Source organism: Danio rerio, chromosome 17, assembly GCF_049306965.1.
Source record: "Danio rerio strain Tuebingen ecotype United States chromosome 17, GRCz12tu, whole genome shotgun sequence".
Lineage (NCBI taxonomy): Eukaryota > Metazoa > Chordata > Actinopteri > Cypriniformes > Danionidae > Danio > Danio rerio.
In genome coordinates this window covers 12,260,690-12,285,853 of record NC_133192.1, presented here as the reverse complement: position 1 = coordinate 12,285,853, position 25,164 = coordinate 12,260,690, and the positions used below count along the sequence as shown (strand labels likewise).

At 35.5% G+C, this 25,164-nt stretch overlaps 1 protein-coding gene and 1 long non-coding RNA gene across 4 annotated transcripts in view; one reads left to right on the top strand and one right to left on the bottom strand.

Annotated features, from left to right (window-relative positions):
- Positions 1 to 17,373, top strand: part of si:ch211-185a18.2 — a 297,445-nt gene extending 280,072 nt beyond the window's left edge. For 2 of the 3 annotated variants that reach the window (XM_073926901.1, XM_073926902.1), the window contains one exon: positions 17,002 to 17,373. In XM_073926901.1, the coding sequence (XP_073783002.1) occupies positions 17,002 to 17,159 (158 nt within the window). In that variant the 3' untranslated portion in view covers positions 17,160 to 17,373. 3 annotated transcript variants of the gene reach the window in all.
- LOC141378522 (uncharacterized) lies at positions 1,580 to 3,388 on the bottom strand. The gene is made up of 2 exons (XR_012393243.1): positions 2,073 to 3,388; positions 1,580 to 1,960 (listed from the first exon to the last, which is right to left on the bottom strand). It is a non-coding gene; the product is annotated as an uncharacterized lncRNA (long non-coding RNA).
- Positions 17,374 to 25,164: the final 7,791 nt, after the last annotated feature.

Sequence of the window (25,164 nt, the reverse complement as noted above, 5' to 3'; positions counted from 1 at the left end):
TGATTCGTTCATCCACGCGTGCGCACATTTGAGCAGGTGGTATCATTCATTTCAAGTTTTCATCACATTTCGAGTCGTTCATCGCAGAAAGGCAGAAGCCAATCATATGCGTTTAGAGCCGAAAAAAGAATTGATCCATTCACCTCTCGACTCCTCTATCGGGTCTGAGTCACTCGTTCATCACGGGCCAATCGTACGCGTTTAGAACCGGAAAAAGAATTGATCCGTTCATCTCTCGAGTCCTCGGGTTTGAGTCATTCTGTCATGTAAATAACGAACGACTCAAGACTTGAAAGGTGAACTAATTACCATGGCTCCTATCGGCTCAGACTGTGTGCATTGATTAAGATTATATGTGATTTTCAGTGTAACGTGAACGAACCACAACATGAAGAAGTGAGCTGAACCAAGAGAAAAAAATGCCTTCATTTACAAAAGAGCAGGTTAACATTGAAGTATTATTTTCTCCGTCTTATAGTATTCTATTTATGACTTGTTTGTCGTGCAATCAACCTTTTGGGCTAGTTGTAGCAGTGTTTGGAAGCTATTCATACCATTTTAATAACATTTTGGCAAATTGAACCAAATGACTCAAAAAGATTCGTTCATGTTGATGAACGAGACTCAAAGATCCGAGTCAGTAAAATGATCCGAACTTCCCATCACTGGTAAATTGCACTTTCCAATGGGCAGATGGCCCAAGGTAAATCTTTAACTGCCCAATCAGATGTAGTTTTTGTACTACACTGGTGTATCATATTTTCTCATTTTACTCTGGGATTTCTTTACTCTGGTGATCTGTGGACTTTTTTTGGTACCTATTAATCTATTGGACGTCTAAAACAGAGCAACAACGATCGCTGGCAACCAGGTGGGCGTATCGAAGAACACGACAAAGTTGTGAATCCTTCAACTCAATGCAAATGAAGAGCGACTTATTTGAGCGACAGCCAATAGGATCTCCGGTAGAGCTCACATGATCCTTTCTCAGCTTCTACAGAGGCCAGTTGTATTCTCCGTGCTCAGACCTGAGTTTGCAGCAGATCGCCAGGGAAATTTTTGCTTCTACTTTACTTTTGAGTCATATTTTCATCCATCTGCAGGAAACATCTGCTTTTCCCCTCTGTCATTTTAAAGACTTATCAGCTGTTATTAGTCTTTGAAGAGTAAGACCCAACTAGTAGTTAGTTCTCGTCACAGTGCTGTCATACGGATTTGTCTTGAGCCAGAATAGAAACTGCAAAAGCATGAATAAGTGATGGAGCTTTTAGGATGTTTGTCTTTTGAAAGGAAGCACCACCTTAATGGATCTTTATTATCGGATCTTGTTCTGACTTTTTTTGTTCGTCCAGGTTTCATCTTACCCTAATGTAATATTTAGAAGGGTTTTATAATGGACTTGTAATCTTTGAATACTTGTTCAGTGTGCAAAACAAGATAAACAGGAAAAGATCATTTTACAGATGCGCATACTAAATATATAGAGTTTAAGTCCAAACAATTAAGCCTCCTGTATTTTTTTTCTTTTTCAAATATTTACCGAATGAGAACAAAGACTTTTTTTACAGTATTTCCTATAATATTTTTAATTTTTATGTGTTTTAATTTGGCTAGAATACATTCATTCATTTTCTTGTTGGCTTAGTCCCTTTATTAATCGGAGATCACCACAGCGGAATGAATTGCCAACTTATCCAGCAAGTTTTTTATGCAGCGGATGCCCTTTCAGCCGCAACCCATCTCTGGGAAACATCCACACACACACACACATTCACACACACTACGGACAATTTAGCCTACCCAATTCACCTGTACTGCATGTCTTTGGACTGTGGGGGAAACCGGAGCACCCGGAGGAAACCCACGCGAAGGCAGGGAGAACATGCAAACTCCACACAGAAACGCCAACTGAGCCGAGGTTCGAACCAGCGACCTTCTTGCTGTGAGGCGACAGCACTACCTACTGCACCACTGCCTCGCCTGGCTAGAATACAGCAGTTTTAAAAAATTTTAAGACAATTTTAAGGTCAACATTATTAGCCCCCTTGAGCAATAAATATTTTTTAATTGACCAAAGAACAAACCACTGTCATACAATGACTTGCCTAATTATCCTAACTTGACTATTGACTAATTAGCATAATTAATCCTTTAAATTGCACTTTAAGCTAAATACTAGTATCTTGAAAAATATCTAGTCAAATATTATGCACTAATATCTTGACAAAGATAAAAGAAATCAGTTATTAGAAATTAAAACACAGGACTAAGGATTAGTAACTAATACTGTACAAAATACAGACGATGTTAAAGGAAAATGGGAACTAGAGCTAAATACTATAATTGAACATGAGGTCTGGATTGAGTTATGTGAAGGATGCCATAAAGGAATTAATAATCACTTTTGGAAAGAATTTGATTAAATAGTAAAAATGAGGTACTTCAATACTGCTTTTGTAATTTGTACATATGTAAAAAGCCCATCTTTTGCTTTGTGTTGGAAGTGGTAAAAGCAGATCATATCTACATATTTTAGATACTAAGATTTAAGAATTTTGGGGGAAAAAAATGTTACAAGAAATAGATAAGATATTAGAAATACCATAGACTGGAAAAGATATGGATGTAGTGTCTGTAATGTCACCCATAGGTGTGTGAGGAGCGCAAATAAAGCTACAAGTAGGCATGGCCAAACGTCACCATTTTGTTTGTGTGTCATCACACTGACCAGGGATTACCAAATAAGGGCAAAGAGGCGGAGCTACAGACGCCTGTTAGCATTTTACTTAGACAGGCTTTTCTTTGGGAGAAACGCTTTATACTTCATTACCTGAGACTCCTTTGCGTTCTGACCACATGTGCTTGCTGTACACCATATCAATAAAGTGTTTAGTCTTTTAAAAAAACAGTGTTGTAATACATTGAGCCACTAAGCATTGTTCTTGCTCTGTGACATTTTTATCTACAGGAAGAAAACGTGAATTACTTCCAAGTACTTTAAACATAGTCTGTGTTAGTAAATGCAAGGCTATTTATGAAATCCAGGCATAACACTGTATGACAACGTTTCAGATGACTGTTATATAGCCTACAGCTTTTCATTCTGTCAGATTCTGGAGTGCATTACAGCTCTAAAGAAAAATATAAATGATAAATGCAGTGGTGTAAAAAGAACTGAAAAATCATACTTAAGTAAAAGTACCATTACTTGCCTAAAAATGTAGTGTTAGTAGAGTAAAAGTATTTGTTGTAAATATTACTCAAAGTATGTGTAAAAAGTAGACTTTTCAAAAGTACTCAAGAGTAGTATTGCGCTGTAAAAAGCTGATGAATTTGCATGTAATTTGTGGATGTGTGTAAACGTAATATTCTGTAGTGCATTTAGTTATTGCCCAGCAGACAACGACATAAAACATTAATATTAGGTTAGATTCAGGTAGTGACGTCAAAATTCAATGTCTGGCCAGCGTCTAGGGACAGCATTATTTTGATGTCCAATAACGACGTCAAATGACGTTGATTTTAGGGTGTGTTAGTAAGCGATCAAAATCCAACGTTGATCCAACATCTTAAACTAACCTCATATTGACTTGAAATAGTTTTTCGTCAGGTATGGCAATCAAAATCCAACATCTGATAGATGTCCTAGTTTGTAATGTCCACATAACGTCAAGCTGTAACATTATTAGATGTTGATTTTAGGTTGGACTTTGGTCATTGACGTTGGCTTGATATTGAGTTCTGACATCCACCCGATTTTAATTTCCAAACAAAATGTAACGTCCCCACGACGTTGGGGTACAACATCAATCTGACGTCATGTTGACATCTTTGAACTTAAATGGTTTTTAGCAATAAGTTTCCTCAAATGGTTTGAGTTACCTTGGCTAGTTTTTTGTATCAATGTTTCATTATTGTTTATTTATTTATTTGTATTTCTTCATCTGTAAGGGGTTAAATTGTTGGGGAAGTTGTTCTGAAAAAAATGTGTTAAGAAAAAAAATTGTTAAACAGAAATTGGGGAAACGATATTCAGGGGGGCTAATAATTCTGACTTCAACTGTGTGTGTGTTTGTGTGTATATATATATATATATATTTATATATATATATATATATATGCATGGATGTATTGTGTGTGTGTACACACACACACACAATACATCCATGCATTCAAGGTAAATGTTATATGTTTATCTTTTATCAGTTGTTGTTTTCTCTGGGAACTGAACTCACGCTGTTCTGTTTTCACTTGAGGAAGACCTTTAAAAACATCTCTTTTTTTGTAATCTCGTCCCTGTATGACCCTTGGACACCCGGCTCTCAGAGATATATCAAAAAGACATCTGACTCACCAGCAGCACTGTGCAAAATGTCAACGTTAAAGTAAGACAATCATACCATTGTTGCAATGGTAGATTTTTTCTCCAACCCAAAATTCACCAAGGATTTGTAAGCTTTAGGCAAATGTATTTAGTTGTTTTTCTTGGTTATAAACCATTTTAAACTCCCAGCCGCAGAGTACAATTATGTAAATGTCTTCAATTTTACGCTAGAGCCTCTCTCTGAGGTTGTATGTTTAAAGAGAATGATTGTTTGTGAAGATTGTTGTACTGATATCCTTTCCAAGCCTCGTATTAAATACTCCAGTTCCAGCGATTGGAGAATTTGTGTGATGTTGGATGCATGTTTCAGTGGCACAGTAATGTCTGCTTCTCGACTGGAGTGTGATGTTCTTGGCTGTGTAGTTTGGATCGTTTCACACAGATGTGAATGTTTGTCAAAGCCCACACAGAAAATGATATCATACCCTTAGTCCAAAAACGGGAGTACTTTCCCCCCAAATCATGAATCATCTACTGTTCCTCATGCTGCCTTCACTTAATGCGGTGTTTTTTTTTTTGTTTTTTTTATTCATTGATTAATTTATTCATTTAGGAATAATTTTTTGCAATGTTTGATATTGCCATTTATTTATTTATTTGTTTGCTTGTCTGCTTGTTTATCTGAGAAACAAAATTGAATTTATTTTTATATGTTCATAATATGTGAAAATGTGGCGAGGCGGTGGCGCAGTAGGTAGTGCTGTCGCCTCACAGCAAGAAGGTCGCTGGTTCGAACCTCGGCTCAGTTGGCGTTTCTGTGAGGAGTTTGCATGTTCTCCCTGCCTTCGCGTGAGTTTCCTCTGGGTGCTCCGGTTTCCTCCACAGTCCAAAGATATGCTACAGGTGAATTGGGTAGGCTAAATTGTCCATAGTGTATGAGTGTGTGTGTGAATGTGTGTGTGGATGTTTCCCAGAGATGGGTTGCGGCTGGAAGGGCATCCGCTGCGTAAAAACGTGCTGGATAAGTTGGCGGTTCATTCCGCTGTGGCGACCCCGGATGAATAAAGGGACTAAGCCGACAAGAAAATGAATGAATGAATCAATGTGAAAATGTATTTGATTCTAATATAAATTAAGATAGTTTTGTTTCAAGCATTTAGTATTTTATTCATATAATAATATTTTTTATTTATTTATTTGTTTGTTTGTATGTTTGTTTGTTTATTGTTGATTTAAAAATATTTTTAGATAACATGTTATTATTTATTTATTATTTATTAGTTGTCAAACAGTTTTCATAAATTATGCATTTTGGTCTTTTTATCCTTGTTTTGTTTATTATAATTACTTCAGATACCTGTTTGATGTTTCCTTGTTTTGTTTATGTTTGAAAATCTTTATATCTTTATTTGTAAATCTTTGTTATATACGGCATATACAGTTCAAGTCAGAATTATTAAACCTCCTTTGCATTTTTTCTCTATTTTTAAATATTTCCTAAATGATGTTTAAGCAAGGAAACTTTTGCAGTAGGTCTGATAATATTTTTTCTTCTGGAAAAAGTCTTGTTTGTTTTATTTTGGTTAGAATTAAAACAGCTTTTTATTTTTTTTAAAAATGGTAAGGTCAAAATTACTAACTGTAAAATTATTAATTAACTATATTATTTAGATTTATATTGTAATGTAATGGCACAGGACAACGAAGTTGGGGATCTACGCGCAGTATTTATTAACAAAAATAGTCAGGCAGGCAAATGTCAATCGCAGGAGCAAATGGATACTTACAGGTATTCCAAAACATGTATTCGGGTCACAGGCAAAGAGATTTGTCCGGGTGGCGAACAGGATAAACAAAGAACAAGGCTTATATACATACATATATATATATATATATATATATATATATATATATATATATATATATATATATATATATATATATATATATGTATATATGTATATATATATATATATATATATATATATATATATATATATATATATATATATATATATATATATGTATATATGTATATATATATATATATATATATATATATATATATATATGTATATATGTATATATATATATATATATATATATATATATATATATATATATATATATATATATATATATATATGTTTGCCAATTTGGCAAATCTGTTTGTAAATTTTTGGTAATTTTTTATTTACTTGGATAACCAATTTGATAGCCTATTTATTAATTTATTTGCTAGTTAGTTAGGTAATTTGTTTGTTTGTGACCTTGATATCCTATTTATGTTCTTTATTAATTCATTATCTGTAAATTTTAACACGTGAAAATTTATTGTTTTCAGTAGGTTATATTATTCTGCTACTTTACACAATCATAAAATCAAAACTCTCTATGAGGGTTTAATAAAATAAATAAATGCATAAATAAATGAAATTTTGTGGTAGGTTCAGAATGTTGTTTACTGATTCATGAGAGCCACTATCACGCTTACTTGGGTCTGAATAGCTAAAGGCGGCTTACATGTTCTTCAACTCAAAAGAAGTTTTTGTTTCTGTTGGTGGACAAACTCCCACACTCTTTTCATCCGTCTGTTTCTGTTTTCATTCTTTCCCTTTCAGTGCCTTCATTCATTCTCTCTCTCTCTCTTCTCTCTCTCTCTTTCTCTCTCCTCCACCCTGAGGTGTTGTAGTCAGTCTGTAGTGTTTGTAGGCCACAGGGTTTTCCAGTAAGAATCAGTGCCAGACCTGGTCCATCTGCTCCACTGAGACTGCAGACACACTACAGCAAGCACACAAGCCCGAGGCGCATTTACCTTTGAATATTTGTGCGAAATAACATTACTTATTCTGTCCTCTATCTTTTCTTAGTCATTGATAGAGGTCATCACTTCCAATGTGGGTGTGAGTGTCAGGCTGTTCACGATGTCTTAAAGGGACAGTTCATCTCGAATTGAAAAGCAGCATTATTTACTCACTTGTTTATGTTTATGTTATTCTAGATTTGTATGACTAGATTTACGTAAAAAGGTTCAAGCTACCATGCAATGAAAGTAAAGGCTGACCAAGTACAATGACATCAACTAATATTGTCTCCCTTGTTAAGAAAAAAAGGAAAGAAGACAAAAAATTGCTTTCAATGGGAACAAACACAGCACAGGCTTAGTTTAATTAAATTTGCTACAATTATTAGCACCATTAAGAATTAATTGGTGAAAAATATCTTTGAAATACATTTTTTAAAAGGAAAAGTAGTAAAAATTTTGCTTTTAATTTTGCTTTTCAGCCGTGGTTATCAGTATTTTACTGTTAAGAATACAGTAGAAACATATATTTATGGTAAATTACTGTGTGTAGTGTTAATGCACCAATGTTTTGATACACTAACATTTACCCTTTTATCTTTTTTGCACAGACGCAAACACAACAATAAGCGTGTGGCATGTGGAGACAGTCATATGATACATCACAAACAACTTTTTCCCACAAGCAGAGAAACATACTAATATGTTGAATGTGCTCAATGTCATTTACACAATACTGAACACTAAATCACAGTTACACACATGACACTAAAATAATTCATGAAACAACATGAATCAACATTAGATGTAACTTCGAATTCAGATGTACAGTTAAAGTCACAATTATTAGCCCCCTCTGATTTTTTCTTTTTTAAATATTTCCCAAATGATGTTTAACAGAGCAAGGACATTTTCACAGTATGTCTGATAATATTTTTTCTTCTGGAGAAAGTCTTATTTGTTTTATTTTGGATAGAATAAAAGCAGTTTTTGATTTAAAAAAAAAAAACATTTTAAGGTCAAAATTATTAGCTCTATTAAGCAATTTTCTTTCAATAGTCTACAGAACAAACCATCATTATACATTAACTTGCCTAATTACCCTGCCTAGTTAAGCCTTTAAATGTCACTTTATGCTGTATAGAAGTGTCTTGAAAAGATCTAGTAAATATTTACTGTCATCATGGCAAAGATAAAATAAATCAGTTATTAGAAATGAGTTATTAACACTATTATGTTTAGAAATGTGTTGAAGAAATCTTCTCTCTGTTAAACAGAAAATGGGTAAAAAATAAACAGGGAGGCTAACAATTTAGTAGGACTGATTATTTTGACTTCAACTGGTTGTCACTGATGAGGAAAAATCAAAAAAGTTTATAGTAATGTCAACAAAAAAGAAATCATGCCAATTTATGATTATCTAGTATATTAAGGAAACTTAATGTAAACCATGTAACAGATTTTTCTGTAGAATTGTTTGTTGTTTTTTGGTTTGTTTGTTTTACATTTAAAATCACAGCCATTTGTTTTTTGTTTCAATTGATGTTTTGCAATGTTTTGTACAGCTTTGAACAGGAAGTTAAAATAAAACACAGGCCAAACTCACTCAGTTATTCATCAAAACTGATAAAACGAAAGAACAAAACTGCGACAAAATAGGAAGTACAGTTGAAGTCAGAATTATTAGTCCCCCTTTGAAATATTTTTCAGTTTTAAATATTTTTCAAATGATGTTTTAACAGAGCAAGGAAATTTTCACTGTACTTATTTTTTTTATTTTGAAAGTTTTTTTCGATAGTCTACAGAACGAACCATCATTATACAATGACTTGCCTAAATACCCTAAACTGCCTAGTTAACCTAATTAACCTAATTAAGCCTTTAAATGTCACTTTAAGCTGTATAGAAGTGTCTTGAAAAATATCTAGTTAAATATTATTTACCGTCATCATAGCAAATATAAAATAAATCAGTTATTAGAAATTAGTTATTAAAACTATTATGTTAAGAGATGTGTTGAAAAAAAAAATCTTTTTGTTAAACAGAAATTGGGGTGGAGGGGGGGGGTGATTTAGACGTTCTAGTAAGCTGGAAGTGTTAGGAATCAGTCAGAAGTAGATGTGTGTCTATATAGCACAGTTAGGAGGATTGATAGTGTCTATATCATGATTTAGTTGGGTCTTGGGGCCGAAAAGTGTCTGAAACAAATAGTTTGAAAAGGGCTTCAAGGAAAAAAAAATCTTATAAACAGAAAAATTCAAATAAATAAAAAAGTGTTATATGTATTTATTTAAATGTATATTGTATTTAAAATAACAATATAGTTAATATGATAAATTATTTATTTTATTTATTTATTGATTTTTGTCAGACTTATTTTAATGTACAATTCACCCTATTAACCATAACTAAACCTTTTAGCTTGATAGACTAAATAAATGCTTATTACTAGGGAGTAAAACAGTAGCTATTGGGCAGGATTAGGAATGTAAAATAAGATCATATTTTATAACTGCTAATAATTTTTTTGCGATTAAACGTTAAAGACGTTTTTGCTTTTATTTACCAGGGGTACTAATATTATGACCTGTTTTCACTGAGCAGTACAATTTGGTTATGGCGTGCTTTTGGGTCAAAAGCACCAAAAAAAAAGCGAACCATACTGTGCCACTTTTTATTGGAGGCCACTTTAGATAAACCAAAATGATCTATGCATAACTTTAGTATTACCCTCTTCCTTGCACAAAACTATGTCATATGGTCTCAGAATACTTTGAATATGATTTTCAAGTCTTATGGACTGCTTTAATGTTTTATTTATCTCTTGATAGGCACATGGTAGCAGCTTGAACATTCTCCAAAATGCCTTTTTTTTATTTTTCCATTGTGAATATCACAAATAATTGGGTTTAGAATATAATGAGATTATTTCTACATATGGGTTTGTAGTTCGTTTTTACTGAGCAGTACAGTATGTTATGGTTATGGCGTGCTTTTTGGACAAAGGTACCAAAAAAAAGCGAATCATACCACTTTTTTATTCGAGGGCACTTTATATAAACCCAAATGATCTATGCATAACTTTAATGTTACTCTTTTCCTTGCACAAAACTATGTCATAAGGTCATATATGTCATAAGAATACTTTGAATATGATTTTCAAGTCTTATGGACTGCTTTAATGTTTTATTTATCTCTTGATAGGCACATGGTAGCAGCTTGAACAATCTCCAAAATGCCTTTTTTCTATTGTAAATATCACAAATTATCAGGTTGAGAATTTAATGAGATAATTTCTACGTATGGGTGAACACATGCCCTTTCATGTGTGTCTTGTTCAGGTTATTTTGCCAATGCTGGCAAAAGTCAAAAGCAAAATTCCCAGTCCAAATGACGACGGCTCCACATTTTCCACGTGGAAGTGCATCTCCACACGCTCTCGTTATTATAGTCGGTGCTTGGATCTGTAGGGGTTGTTCTTGTTTATTCAGGTTATGATTGAGGCGTGTGGGCGTGAAGTGGCGTTTATTAATCATCTTTTGAATGATTGTGATGGTGTCAGTTTGCTTTGAACAGACTCCAGTGAAAGCATGTGCAGGCTGTTCGCTCTGTCCGAGCCAATGAAGCTCAATGTTTTGTGGGAGGGAAATTATGGGAGAGGCTCATTGTGAAAAATCTCTTTGGGGTCTCCCAGTAAATGTTCTGCAGTTCAGATGATGACTTTCGCGGATCAAAGCATACTAGACGCTGTTTTCAAAGGAAACATATCATGGAAAACATTACTTTTCTCTTTTGAAATGGAATAGTTTGATTTACTGTGAAGATGTACTTTAATATACTCCCTCATCAATCTGTACACATTTTTTGTATTAAGCTACAGGGAAAGGGGGTAAAAAAAGTCAACAAGATAATAATTTATGAGCTCATACATTTATGAGGATACATATGCACTCACCGGCCACTTTATTAGGTACACAGTACTAGTACCGGGTTGGACACCCATTTGCCTTCAGAACTACCTTATTCCTTTATGGCATAGATTCAACAAGGTACTGGAAATATTCCTCAGTGATTTTGGTCCAAATTGACATGATAGCATCAAGAAGTTGCCGCAGATTTGTCGGCTGCACATCCATGATGTGAAACTCTCGTTCCACCACATCCCAAAGGTGCTCTATTGGATTGAACTCTGGTGACTGTGGAGGCCGTTTAATTACAGTGAACTCATTGTCATGTTCAAGTAACCAGTCTGAGATGGTTCAGGATTATGACATTCCAGTGTTATCCTGCTGGAAGAAGCCATCTTCTTGGGTACATTCTGGTCATTAGAGACAGACATGGTCAGCAACAATCAGTGCTTAATTTGTAAATTGCGATGTCCCCTAACAGATCAGGGTAATGGATCCGGCATGTTATCCGAGGATGGAGAGGTGTTGCCCACGAAAGTGGAAAGCATGTGGGGGTGGAGGGTGTTGGGTGTTGTTAGTGTGGTTTGGTGCATACCTGCCAACACTCCTGTTTTTCCCGGGGAGTCTCATGTATTTCAGACCGGAATCCCATCCCACCCCCTCAACTTTTTGGTACAGTCCCCGGATCGCCACACTTGGTAGTACAGATCAGGGACATTCCCCACCCCCCTCCCTCTTTTGTTTGCTTCTCGCTCCAAACCCCACTCACCCCCACCCCCGCTCTTAAGTTTGCTACTCGCTAACCACCACCTCATACCATTCTCTGTAAACCCTAGAGAAGGTTGTTCGTGAAACTGCCAGTAGATCAGCAGTTTCAAATACTCAGACCAGCCTATTTAGCAGTTACAACCATGCCACGTTCAAAGTCACTTAGATCCCCTTTCTTCCCCATTCTGATACTCGGTTTGAACTGCAGCAGATCATCTTGACCATGTCTACATGCCTAAATGCATTGAATTGCTGCCATATGATTGGCTGATAAAAAAAAATTGCGATACGAGCAGTGACAGGTGCACCTAATAAATTGTATATTATGTTTTAACATTATATGCTTAATATTTAATTAAAACATTCAAATGTCTCTTATTGAAATAGGCTAACAAGATTTGAAAGATGAGATTTGCAGTATCTTGTACTGTCAATTTCAATGAAATTATACACATACATACTCACAATTTTTTATTTTACCCACACTTTTTAAAGTTTATTTCATCTTAACCCATTTATACTTGACAGACTCTTATCAGGAAATTAAATCATTATACCAGCACATTTCATATGGATTTTACAAATATATTTAAAATGTTTAGCAACACAAGACTTGATTACAGGCCCGGATTAAGAACTCAGGGGCCCCTGGGCACATTGTCTTGTAAGGCCCCGTACCTGGCCGCACCCCTATAGTTGAATTTAAAAAATAAGAATAATGTAATATTTTTTAAATAAAATGAATCATATATATAATTTTTTAAAGGGTATTTTATTGTATTGCTTTTACAAACGTATTAAGCATATTATTGGCATGGCATATAACACACAATGCTTCTCCAATCCAGTTCTATGAATCTGAGTCTTTCATAATACACAAACTTATTAATGATTTACTGTCTCTCTCCTCCTCTCCCTGGATTTTCTCTACTCTTCTCGTGGTGAAGACTTTATTATAAACTTAAAAGTATCCGAAATCACACACACTATACCTCTTCCCTCCCGTCTCTCTCTTCTTCAGGGCCTTTCTCCTCTCTCTCTCTCTCTCTCTCTCTCTCTTTCTCTCTTTCTTCCTCTCCCTATCTCTGGCCCCCTTTTTTTTAGACAGTCTCTCACACGATGAATCCAGTCCGCGCTGTGCTGCCGTTAGCCTCCTCCGCCTGGTTAATGCTAGCTACTTATTTAACGTTACCATAACGTATTCTTCTGTACCCTTATTTTCCTGATCATGGGTCTGTTTGAAGAAGGTGTGTTTGGAAAATGCCTCAATAAAGATGCCTCCTCTCCTCTTTCTCTCGCGATTGGTAAATCCACTTGTTCACTCATTTTTGATCTATGACAAATACTAACGTTACACTACAGTCCACTCAGTTAAGTGCGGGTTATTTCAAAACTAATGTGTCCGTGCTTGACCAATTACAGCATTCTGTTTAGTTAAAGAAAGAAAGGCAATTTATATATAATACTACTATTAATATGTGATAGCTATTTTTTTGCTCAGAGGAAATACAGTAGTCTGAGCTATATCGTTTTTATAGAGAGGGAGGCACCTTTATTAAGGCTAAACATTATTAAATACCTACGAGGCACTTGTGACTTTATATTACATTTGCGTTATTTTTCAAAAATGTTCCCCCTCGCAGGGCCCCTAGTGCACACGGGCCCCTGGGCCTGTGCCCATAAGGCCCATTGGTTAATCCAGCCCTGCTTGATTAGCATTCTAGTAAATAAACAACAACAAATTAAACTCTATACTTGTAGAATATAGCTCCTTTACTTTTTGGTTCTCGTGAGGAAAACAGAAAAATATTCTGTTTAAACCATGAATGAATGAAGTACTTTGAAACTGTAAAGATGCAGAATGTTGCCTGTGAGGATTGATGCCTCATTCACAATAGCAGCGACTTTGTAGCTGTCTGTCGCTCTGGGTGGCAACCTGCTGCAAACAGGTCTGTGTAGGTCTACAGCACTGATAATGCAACCAGCCTCTGAGCGAGCAGAGAAAGGATCATGTGAGCTCTACTGGTGCTCCTATTGGCTCAAGAAAGTCGCTCTTCATTTGCATAAAGTTGAAGGATTAACTCGTCGTCGGTTGTTGTTACTCGCGTGGATGAAGGTCGCTGAAAGTAGCTCGCTCTCCGTTGAAATGAACGGTCGATTGTTGCTTTGCCATTGCGAGTCGCTCATAGTGTGAATGAGGATTTAGGTTGGGTTGAGGGAAGAAGACAATATACAGTTAGTACAGTCTGAAAAGCAAGCATTAAGTCTATGGGAATTCGCCATGAAGATAGCAGTACAAGTGTGTGCGTGTGGGTGTGCGCACTTGTATAAATGTGTATGGGTATATAACGGTAGGATGGTTTGTGAGGACCCTTTACTTCTGTCGTTATAAACCCAAAACATATTAAATTGTGACGTTCTTAATTTGCCAGAAGGGTAAGAGTAAGGGGGTCTATATATAAAAATGTATACAAATGTCTATAGAGTGTTCCAGTGAACTGCGTGTGTGTGTGTGTGTGTGTGTGTGTGTGTGTGTGTGTGTGTGTGTGTGTGTGTGTGTCATGAGGCTCTCAGTTCACTCAGTTTTCCTCTCCTGCACGCCCCATTGATCTGGGTAAATGCCCACCCAGTCTCTGCCGGCTGAGGAAATGACTGATGAGTGTTTGTTTGTGTCGCCGCCAGGCCAGTGTGCCGGTTAGACAAGACATCCAAATAAACAGCTGATTTCAGATGATGACTTCACAAAACCTTCATCATTTAATAATAATAATACATTTTATTTATAATGTGCTTTTCTTAAACCCAAAGCGCTACAACAACTGAGAAAATCAAACATGCAATGAAAAAAAAGGATTCAACATAGAAAAATAATAAAAATAAATAAATAAAAATTCACAAATAATAAATTCACACTTGATTGCATTGAATGGCTGACAATGTGCAAATGGAGCATCTGGGTTGGATTTTTATTACATAAAATGTGACTTACTGAACTCGTAATTTATTTATCATTTTTTGGGGGGTTGGGGGGGGGGGGGTTGCAGATATTTAAGAAACTTGCTAAATTAACATTTGTGTGCATCATTTTGTCATTATCCTTTGAATAGAAAGTTAGAATAACAGCATTTTTGTAACATTCTTCATATATTTACTCTTCCTTTTGATTAATTGCATGCATTCTTACAATAAATCCTATTTGTAGATTTTGCTATTAATAGCAGTACAACACAAGCTTGTCCTGTCACCTGCTACTATAAAAAATGCTGCCTCCATCTGTTTTTCTTTCCTTTCTTTAATGGGCACCTATGATGAAAATCTTTTTTTGTGAGCTGTTTGTGTGTCTACAGTCATGTTGGAGTGATATAAACCCAACAAGTTTTTATTTTTATTTTTTATTTTTATTTTTTTACATTTCCTGACCTTAAAATAGGATCCAAATCCCAGTGATTTTGAGGCCCACCGCAACGTGACGCAGGAGTGCAATTTTCCCCACCCACTGAATTTATTGACAGGCATTATGTTTCCATAAAACACGTATAAAACAGAACATTTCTTGCAAAGAAACTGGGATTTAAATTTCTGCTCCAACTTTCTGTGATTTTTATAAGTTTTATAAGTTTAAAATGTTTTTAAAACAGAGCATGTTTGTAATAAAGAGAGTAAAATCATTATTTAATTCGTAACCACTATAATCACCATGGCCGCAAAGGGTCAGTAAACGTGTGTGTGTGCGTGCATGCGTATGTGTGTACTGGCATTTGTGTGAGACTCATCATTTCAGAATAGCTTGAATAAACTCCACAACATGAAATAAACTTACTTGGTATTTTTGACTAATGAGCTGTATTTCAGCTTCGTCTATGTCTGTCTAATCTATCACTGACTGCTGTTTATCTGATGTAACGCAGGAGACACAAGCCCCTTTCACACATACAGACCTTTCTAAAAAAATTACCTTTTTGAAAATATTAAAAATTTTGAACGCAGAAGGAAGATTGCCAGAAAGTGCGTTCACGTCTAGAACATGCTGACATAAGACGTCTACTTTAGCCAATCAGAACACTTGGACACATTCACATTTGCGCTGATTATGAAAATAAAAGCCTTTGAATATTTTCCAGATGCATTTAACTGCTAGATGTTTGTCAGATAACATTTCAATGTTCCTTCTTAATGCCAACTGTAAAAATAATTATCGATAAGATGCTTATGATAAACCGCTGTTTGTGTCAAGCTCTGCTTCCTTCAGTTGCGTGACGCGTTGCGCTTGCACGTGAAGCAGCCGGTGAGCACCAGCACAAACACATATTATGTACATCTTGACATGCAAAAGTGTTTCTCCATGTGATTTCATCGAAGTTGTTCACAATACTGATCTATCCACAGAGTTTGTAATGTAGTCAAATGTTTTCAAATACAAGCGCAGCCGTTTAGAGGTCATTTCTGGGTAATGATGTCAGAATTTACCGGTGTTTTGGAATGGATGTATGAATGGTCTTTTCCGGAAAAATTCTGTATCTTCTGTGCCTGTGTGAATTGTGCTTTTTTAAATTTACCGCTAAAGTCGTTCTGGATATATACCGATATCACTGTTTGAATGGTGTTATTGACATGCACATGGAAACAGTGGATGGGGAGCAGCAGCTCATTTACATTTAAAGCCACAGGCTACAAAAACAGCTACAATGTACTCAGACACCAAAATGGTCAGATTCTGGAGGCTATAATGAATTATTATATTTATTTTGAGCTGAAACTTTACAGACACATTCAGAAGACACCTAGGGTTTATCTTACATATTGTAAAAGGGATAAAATAGGTGCCCTTTAATGCAAAGCTTAATCAGCAGCCATTTCATTTTCACTTTCAAAATAGGTTTAAGTTATATTATTAGTTATATTAAGTAACAAAAAGGCTTTTAATTGTTAGTTAACAATTAATAACCATGTTCAATGACCATTTCCTAATGTTATCTACTTTGAAAACAATTGCTGTAAAAATGTTTTCCATCATTCATTATTTCACTGTCCTTTGGTGAACAAAGTAAAACAAAAACTACATTTTTGTTCTTTTTGATAAATTGCATGCCTTAGAAAAAAATCCTATCAGAAAGTTTTTACTATTGATACAAAAACAACATAAGCTTGTCATGTCTCCTGTCACTATTAAAATGCTGCCTCCATCTGTTTTCCCTCAGGTGAAGACACATTTCTGCACACAGGAGGAGGAGGAGGAAGAGGAAGTGATGTCAGAGTGATGTCAGTGCGCCTGCCGTCTGTCAAGCAGGATCAGGAGTCCGTCAGCCTCAGCTCTGTGGAAGGAGACACAGACTCTTCTGCTAATGATGTGTTTTAACAACGACGACCCCGTCAAACCTCCGAGATGGGAATCTGCTAAGTGCCTGGAGACGTTCATAGCCCTACATTATTCACATCACAGCTGGACGTCAGTCAGTGCAAGAGATATAATTAACCTGATGTTTCTTGCTGCGCCGTGAAATCAAACTCTATGTGCTGTCGCATGCTGTTTGATTGTGTTTTTAAACAAATAAATGCTGCATTACAAAGCACCTGTACTCAGGTTTGGGTTACTGCATTTACATTTTCATTTAGCAGAAACTTTGCTCCAAAGTAACTTACAATTGAATTTCCACAGGATATTTCCCAAATATTTCCCATATGATGTTTAACAGAGCAAGGATTTCTTCACAGTATTTTCTTTAGCTCACCACTGTCCTTACCAGCACCCACATTTGTGTACATGGCCTACTGATCCACAATCTAGGGAGCTGATTGAGACACATCCTTGGTTTTGGTAAGCCTATTTCTGCCTGTAAAGTGTTCTATATCTGCTTCACCGACCAATGTCTGTTTCTGAAAGATGGCTGTCACTCCAAATATACTGAACACTGCATATTTTGAGAATGTTTACAGAATTTGCATGCTGTGCTGCTAGTGTGGCTAGTTTCACGGGTCTTTCATGCAGAGAGATCTAATCAGTTCTTTGGGTAATTATGCATTGAGACGTTCAGACGTCCTAACACATCTTTATATAAGTTCAGTATTGTTGTTGCAGATGAAATATAACACAGATAACGTGATTTAAAGATTTTCCAGTGGGCTAGATATTGACTCAGTCATTCAAACATCTTTACCGAAGCCTCTCTACTTGACGGTTGATCTCACGCGTCCATCATGTTTGTAGTTTATTTACACTTTTCACATGCGCTTGTAGTTCTAATTGAATTCACATCCAACGCGCAATGTATCGTGGGCCATATCAGCGGTTAGAGTATGGACGGTTCTGCACTTTAATTTTTTACCGGAAATAGCAAACCATCCGGGAAGCTCTGGCATACTCTTTTCAACATACTATGGTTTGGGACATACTAATTCTATTTTCAAGTACTATTTAGGACAGATAGTATGCGGATTGCATACTTGTCAAGATTGGGATGTGAAAATAAGGGATATACCCACCATAATAAGAGATCTCCCCAGTTAAATGGTCAGTAATATGTTTTAAAATTATTATTAATAAAGGAAATCTAAATATATAGCATCAAATACAATAGCAAACAGTCCAGCTTATTAAAATTAGCTATTATAATGAAATATAATCAAGCTATCAAACTCATTAGCCATTTCTCGACTGTATAACTTACACATTCTGATTAAAGAGCAACGAATGAATCTCTCATTTATTAACATTTTTTTTATTACATTAAATAAGAGGTGTCACTTTAAAAATGCACACATCTAATGTTATAATGAACGCATTCGACTGCTTTCCTTACATTTTATGCTCATTTAAGACGAAATTAGTTTTGTTTGGGGAAAAAAACCCACCAAGATCGTCATCCTTAAATGTTATTATTATTAATTATGTGTGTATGTCTGTTTAAACACGCACCCAAAAGCCAGACTTTCTCTCCACTTCAAATCGCGTGTACAGAATCCGTTTGGGAAACAGCATATGTTTATCACTATGGTGCACGTCAGCTGACAGTCAGGCACCATCATATGACTGTTTGAGGATTGTATAGGATGGGCGACGGCACCTGTAATAAAAAAAAAATGGAATCGCGCCGTTTTTTTATATTTATTTTTAAGTGTTTTCATTCCTAAACAAAGCGAAAGCACAGAAGACTCACGTTTTAGAGCAAGGGGTGACCCCTGGTGGTTCGGCGGTATGGGTTGCGTATAGGGAGGCTCGGCTGTTCAGATAAAAACTGAAAATATGGGAGAAATATGGGAAAATACCTTTATGGGAAGATGGCGGGATAGAACAGTAAAATACGGGAGAATCCCGGGAAAAACGGGAGGGTTGACAGGTATGGGATTGGGACTCAGCTAATGTCTTCCCCGGGTGCCCGACCACTTTGCGCATGTGCAGCCACCACTGTGCATAAAATGCTGCACATGACCTTTTTGGCCCCCTTTGCTTCCCGTAGCCGCTATTGCCCAACCCGGAAGCCAGACGCAACGAGACGGACAAACGCAAATGGACACACAGGTAAGACAAATATGCGATGTGCTATGGTGTGTCAGAATATGTAAGCATTAATGGAGTGTATGATGTGTTTGTGTGTATGTGTTCCTGTAACAGTGCAATTTACCGTGTGCACCCGGTAGATCGGCTGGTGAAGTGAAGATAAGTTATGTGTGTATTATTAATATTTTATAAAATATTCCAGTTTTGAATATAAATTTGATTCAAATTTTTGGATTGAAACAGCTTTTATCATTGACGGTTTTCACAAAGAACAGACCAATCGTTACACTATAAAAAAAATGCCTGAAAAGTATATAAAGGCTCCGCCCTCTTATTGAAAGAATCAGCTCATTTGCATTTAAAGGAATATGCACACAAAAATGCACTAAAATAAGTGTTGCATGCAGAACTGTTGCAAACAATTTATTTGTGTTGAATTTAAACAAACAAATTAAGTTTAATAATGTTCAACTTAATTTGTTTGTTTAAATTTAACACAAATAAATTGTTTACAAACACTTAACAAATGAGTAAATCCAAGGAATCATCTCTGAATAATTTTTTTCAGTGTGGTGCTTTTGCTCACAACCAAATATGAACAAATTTAACAAGCAATAATACATGATCTGTGGCTTATTTTAAGCTGAAACTTCACAGACACATTGTGCGGACACCAGAGATTTATTTCACATCTTATTAATAAGGGCATGATATGTCCCCTTTAATTGAACTGTAGATAGTTTTGTCCCATTTCTCCACAGGGTGACGTCAGATCTGGTGTTCTTTCAGGCTGTTCCCTGTCATGGTAATGGCAGCACAGTGCATTACTCCACATCATTAGTCTCAGACTGCCGTTTCTCCCATTACAGGGTGCAGATAGAGAGAGATTGCGCTATCAGATGCTGCTTTGCACTGTCCTGCACTGATGATGCCTGTCTAATAAGCATCCTGTTTCCTTTTCAGCACTCAAGACATGATAAAGTCTGGGAGAGGGAGTGGAAGCAGACTTCAGACATTCGCCATCATGTCTGGTCCTCTTTACAGCTCATTCTGGCCTAGAATTTCCCACATTCTGGCTAAATGTAAATGTATGTTTACATTTATTCATTAACAAATGAGGATTTAACAACCACTTAATATCTAGAGAGAGCATCAATTTATAGAAGTTTGTTTAGGAGTTTGTTTTGTTTTTCACACGGATACAGATGTACATGTAAAAACATTCAGTTGGAGTCAAAATGATTAGACCTCCTGTGTATATTTTTTCTTTTTCAAATATTTCCCAAATGATTTTTAACAAAACAAGGAAATTTTCACAGCATTTCCTATAGTATTTCCTCTGGAGAAAGTCTTTTTTTTCCATTTCCATCTGTTTTTACATTAATGTGACAGTTGGATTTAAGGTTAGGGTAGGGGTAGACTTTAATAAAATACAATTAATGAGAAATTTAATAAATAGTATGAATAATTCTCGTTAATTTCCGGCTGCAGCCGTATGTGATCTGTAACTGATTGACTGTGGATGGATGATAACAGCCTTCTGAGCCTACTAGTAGGCCCCTACTGGCCCATTTCTATCAGCAGATAACCACTGATAAAGCCCATTTAATTGAGTGATAATATTCGAATCGGCTGGTTTTAGTGGGTGTTGATAAATCATTGTAAAAATATATGATAGCAATTATATTATGCTTTTAAAAACAGGACACCTTTTTTTATATAAAAATAAACAAATTTAAAATGAATTAAAAAATGTAATCTATTGCATAAAAAAAATTCATTGGATATACAATTTTTATACCTTCAAAAGGTTGCAAACAATATACTGTACACTTTTAATATATATATATATATATATATATATATATATATATATATATATATATATATATATATATATATATATATATATATATATATATATATATATTATATTATATTATATTATATATATACAGTTGAAGTCAGAATTATTAGCCCCCTTCAATTTTTTTTCTTGTTTTTTAAGTATTTTCCCAAAGGATGTTTAACAGAGCAAGGAAATTTTAACAGTATGTCTGATAATATTTTTTCTTCTAAAAAAAAGTCTTATTTGTTTTGTTTCAGCTAGAATAAAAGCAGTTTTTAATTTTTTAAAAGCCATTTTAGGGACAAAATTATTAGCCCCTTTAAGCTATTTTTTCCCCATAGTCTACAGAACAATCTACTGTTATACAATGACTTGCCTGATTACCCTAACCTGCCTAGTTAACTTAATTAACCTAGTTAAACCTTTAAATGTCACTTTAAGCTGTATAGAAGTGTCTTGAAAAATATTTAGTAAAATAATATTTACTGTCATCTTGGCAAAGATAAAAGAAATCAGTTTTTAGAAATGAGTTATTAAAACAAATTAGAAATGTTTTGAAAAAATCTCCCAGTTAAACACAAATTGGGGAAAAAAATAAACAAGCGGTCTAATAATTAAGGGGGGCTAAAAATTCTGACTTCAACTTTTTATATATATATATATATATATATATATATATATATATATATATATATATATATGTGTGTGTGTGTGTGTGTGTGTGTTTGTGTTTGTGTTTGTGAGAGAGACCTGAATTTAAGCAAACTAATTAAATGTTGTAACGTTCAAATTTGTGTTTAAATTCAGCCCATATAAATTGTTTCCAACCACTTACCTTAAAATATATAGTAAATACAATTAATCATTTGTTTCAGTGTGTTTCGATGCCTGAAAACCCTCTTCTTCGACAGACATACACAGTGTGCATCATACTGACAGTATATGTAGTCTGTGAGTGCATCATCTGAGACTTTAATGGAAGTATCTTGATCCATCTTGACCGTAGTGTATAGGAACTCCCAGTAGATTGTGTTCAAAAATACCGTAACAACCAAAAGCATTGTTGTTTTCAGTCTTTTATCCGAGCACTAAGGCTCCAAATAACCCTCCATCCACTTCTCTCTGTTTTTTCTGCAGGTATGAAAAGAAGAATCTGGTGAAAGCACTGGAGTCTATATATAAAGAGCTCATGAGGGAAAATGTTGGGCTTTTACAGCTGTAGAGCAGCCAATGGAGCGATAAGTGTGGATGATAAGAGCAGGTCTGGAAATGAAGAAGCAAATGGTGTGATGTGAGGCAAACCAGAGACACAAAGCTGCATTGAAGAAACTGTATGTCCAGGTTAGTTGTCTGCAGTGTATATTCTATCATTTATTCATTCATTTTCCTTCAGCTTAGTCACTTAATTATCAGGGATCACCACAGTGGAATGAACCGCCAATTATTCCAGCATATGTTTTACAACAGCGCGTACCCTTCCAGCTGCAACCCAGTACTAGGAAGCCCCCGTAAACTCTCACCTCTACACTCATACACTAAGGACAATTTAGTTTATCCAGTTCACCTATACCGCATGTCTTTGGCCTGTGGGAGAAATCGGAGGAAACTGCCAGCTGGCCCAGCTGGGACTCGCATCATATATATATATATGTCTGTGTGTGTGTGTGTGTGTGAGTGTGTGTGTGTGTGTGTGTGTGTATATATATATATATATATATATATATATATATATATATATATATATATATATATATATATATATATATATATATATATGTGTGTGTGTGTGTGTGTGTTTTATGATATTGGCTATTTTAAACAAATGCTATTCTAAATGCTGAAGAACCAGTGTTTTATCCACGTTTCCACAAAAGGGAATGCAAAGAATATCAACCCAGGCTCATTCTAAAAACGTACCGCTATATACATTTCTGAAGAGCACCAAATACGTCCCAGGAGCTACATTTTTTTTGCAGTTTTTGTTTTGGCGAATCTGCTAGAGGCCGCTGTGTACACTTTTTTAGATCTCAAATTTCATTTTAGATCTCAAGTGCCATTCAAACCTACTGTTCTCATGTAAATCCATCAGAGCCTGCTTTTGACTGACTGACTGACCGACCGACCGATCGACTGACCCGTCTTCCTTCTTCCCTAAACCCAACCGATAGTGTTTTCAAAAGCACAGATTGACCAGTGCCCACCCACTTCTCTAAACCCAACCGACAGTTTTAAAAAGCAATCCAGAAAAAGAAAAGCTCTTGCCTGATTTTTACCACGCTATCAGTTTACAACATTCTCCTCCTGTTATTTACTTGTTTATTTTATGGTTTTTGTTTTTGTCTTGCCTGCTCTCTGGAACCGTTCGTCACAGGTCTTGAACCCCCATCGTCATGGTCAACTCCTCTCTGCGTCTTAAGTCTGCCGACATACATGGCGAGCCAAAGGACAAACTGGTAACAGGGAAAGCCGTCTATACGGAGGTAAGCCGTCATACCACCTGTAGTGTTCGTTTTAAAGACTAAAGTCAGTCTTACGTACCTCTGGATACATAATTTGTGATCTCCAGAAATGTTTATAGGGCTACGCTTTCAGAATGAGCCAATGTCGAAGAAAATTGTTATTACTATCATTTCACACAAAGCTGGCTCACAACTCCACACCAACAAAAATGACGGTGAAATAATGCACTCAAATTTCCAGTTCTGAACACTGAGACAAGTTGAATTATATGTCTTTGGTAATCTCTATCTAGTTTTTGCTCTTGATCTGCTTGAATCTCCTCTTTTCTGCCGTTAGCATGATCTGTAGCTCCTACACTGACTAAACTAATCAGCTGTGTGTGTGTGTGTGTGTCCAAACACTTCGAGATCAGCCTCGACCCAATGCATCTGAGAGCTGAGGTTGGTTTGATTGGATTATAATGAATACGCTGGAGAACCGCGAGTGCAACTGCACCGGATTGTGCAGAAAAGAGGAGAAGGCCTCAAAAAGCCGACCGCTGGCCTGAAATCACTCAAACCTTCTTTAAGTGCTTTCTAAAGATTAGCTTTGTAGGCCAAGCTTCTCCGTCAGCTCATATCAGTCCAACCCCATGCGTCTCACCACCACCCCCACTCCCTTCCCTCCCCAAAAAAACCCTCCCAAAGCCCCTGTTAGCCAGCTGTTTATCAAAACCAGATGTGTTGAACAGGAAGATGCAGGAAATTCACCATGACATAGTCCACTCTTCTGCTGAAATGTCCTGAAAACTCACGTAACAGCCTCTTCATCTAGCAGGCCAATCAGATCAGGGCAATAGGTCAATGGTTGATACAAATACATGTTAAAAATGCCATGCTGCATTAAAGGTGCCACAGAATACAAATATACAGTGCTCAACATATGAGTACACTCCTCACAAATCTCACATTTAAATTCATATTTTCTATCGGAAGCTTTAGAATATTATATTTGTGCATATACATTATATTAGTCAGTACTGAAGCCAAATCTGGAGCTCATCTAACAAAATAACTCATGATAACAGTTCAAAATGTGTTCTCCCAAAGTTATATGTTAGGTAAAAATATAAAATCTAGAGATACTAAAATTATATACAATTTATTGAAATTTTTGTAGTTAAATTTTTTTTCAGTATTTTGCATGAATTTAATTGTATAACTTTGTTGTTAATTGTATAAGATGTTTGGCATTCGGGCATTATAAAGAATGACAAATATCATTTAGGCAAAATGTCATAAGAGCACAATATAAGCCTTTATTGATCAAAACGTATTTTAAAGAGGAAGGAATATGAAATAAAGAATATGATGTTCTTCCTGGAAAAACAATGACAGCAAAACTGAGATATGAAAATATTATTTTATTAAATATATCTGTTTAATAATCAATGTAAGAGAAAGTTACTTTTGAGTGTAATGCATTACATTATTTAGTTACTCCCAAAAAAAATAACTAGTTACATTTCTTAGTTACTTTTTATGGAAAGTTACTTTTGCATTACTTTTTCTTTACTGA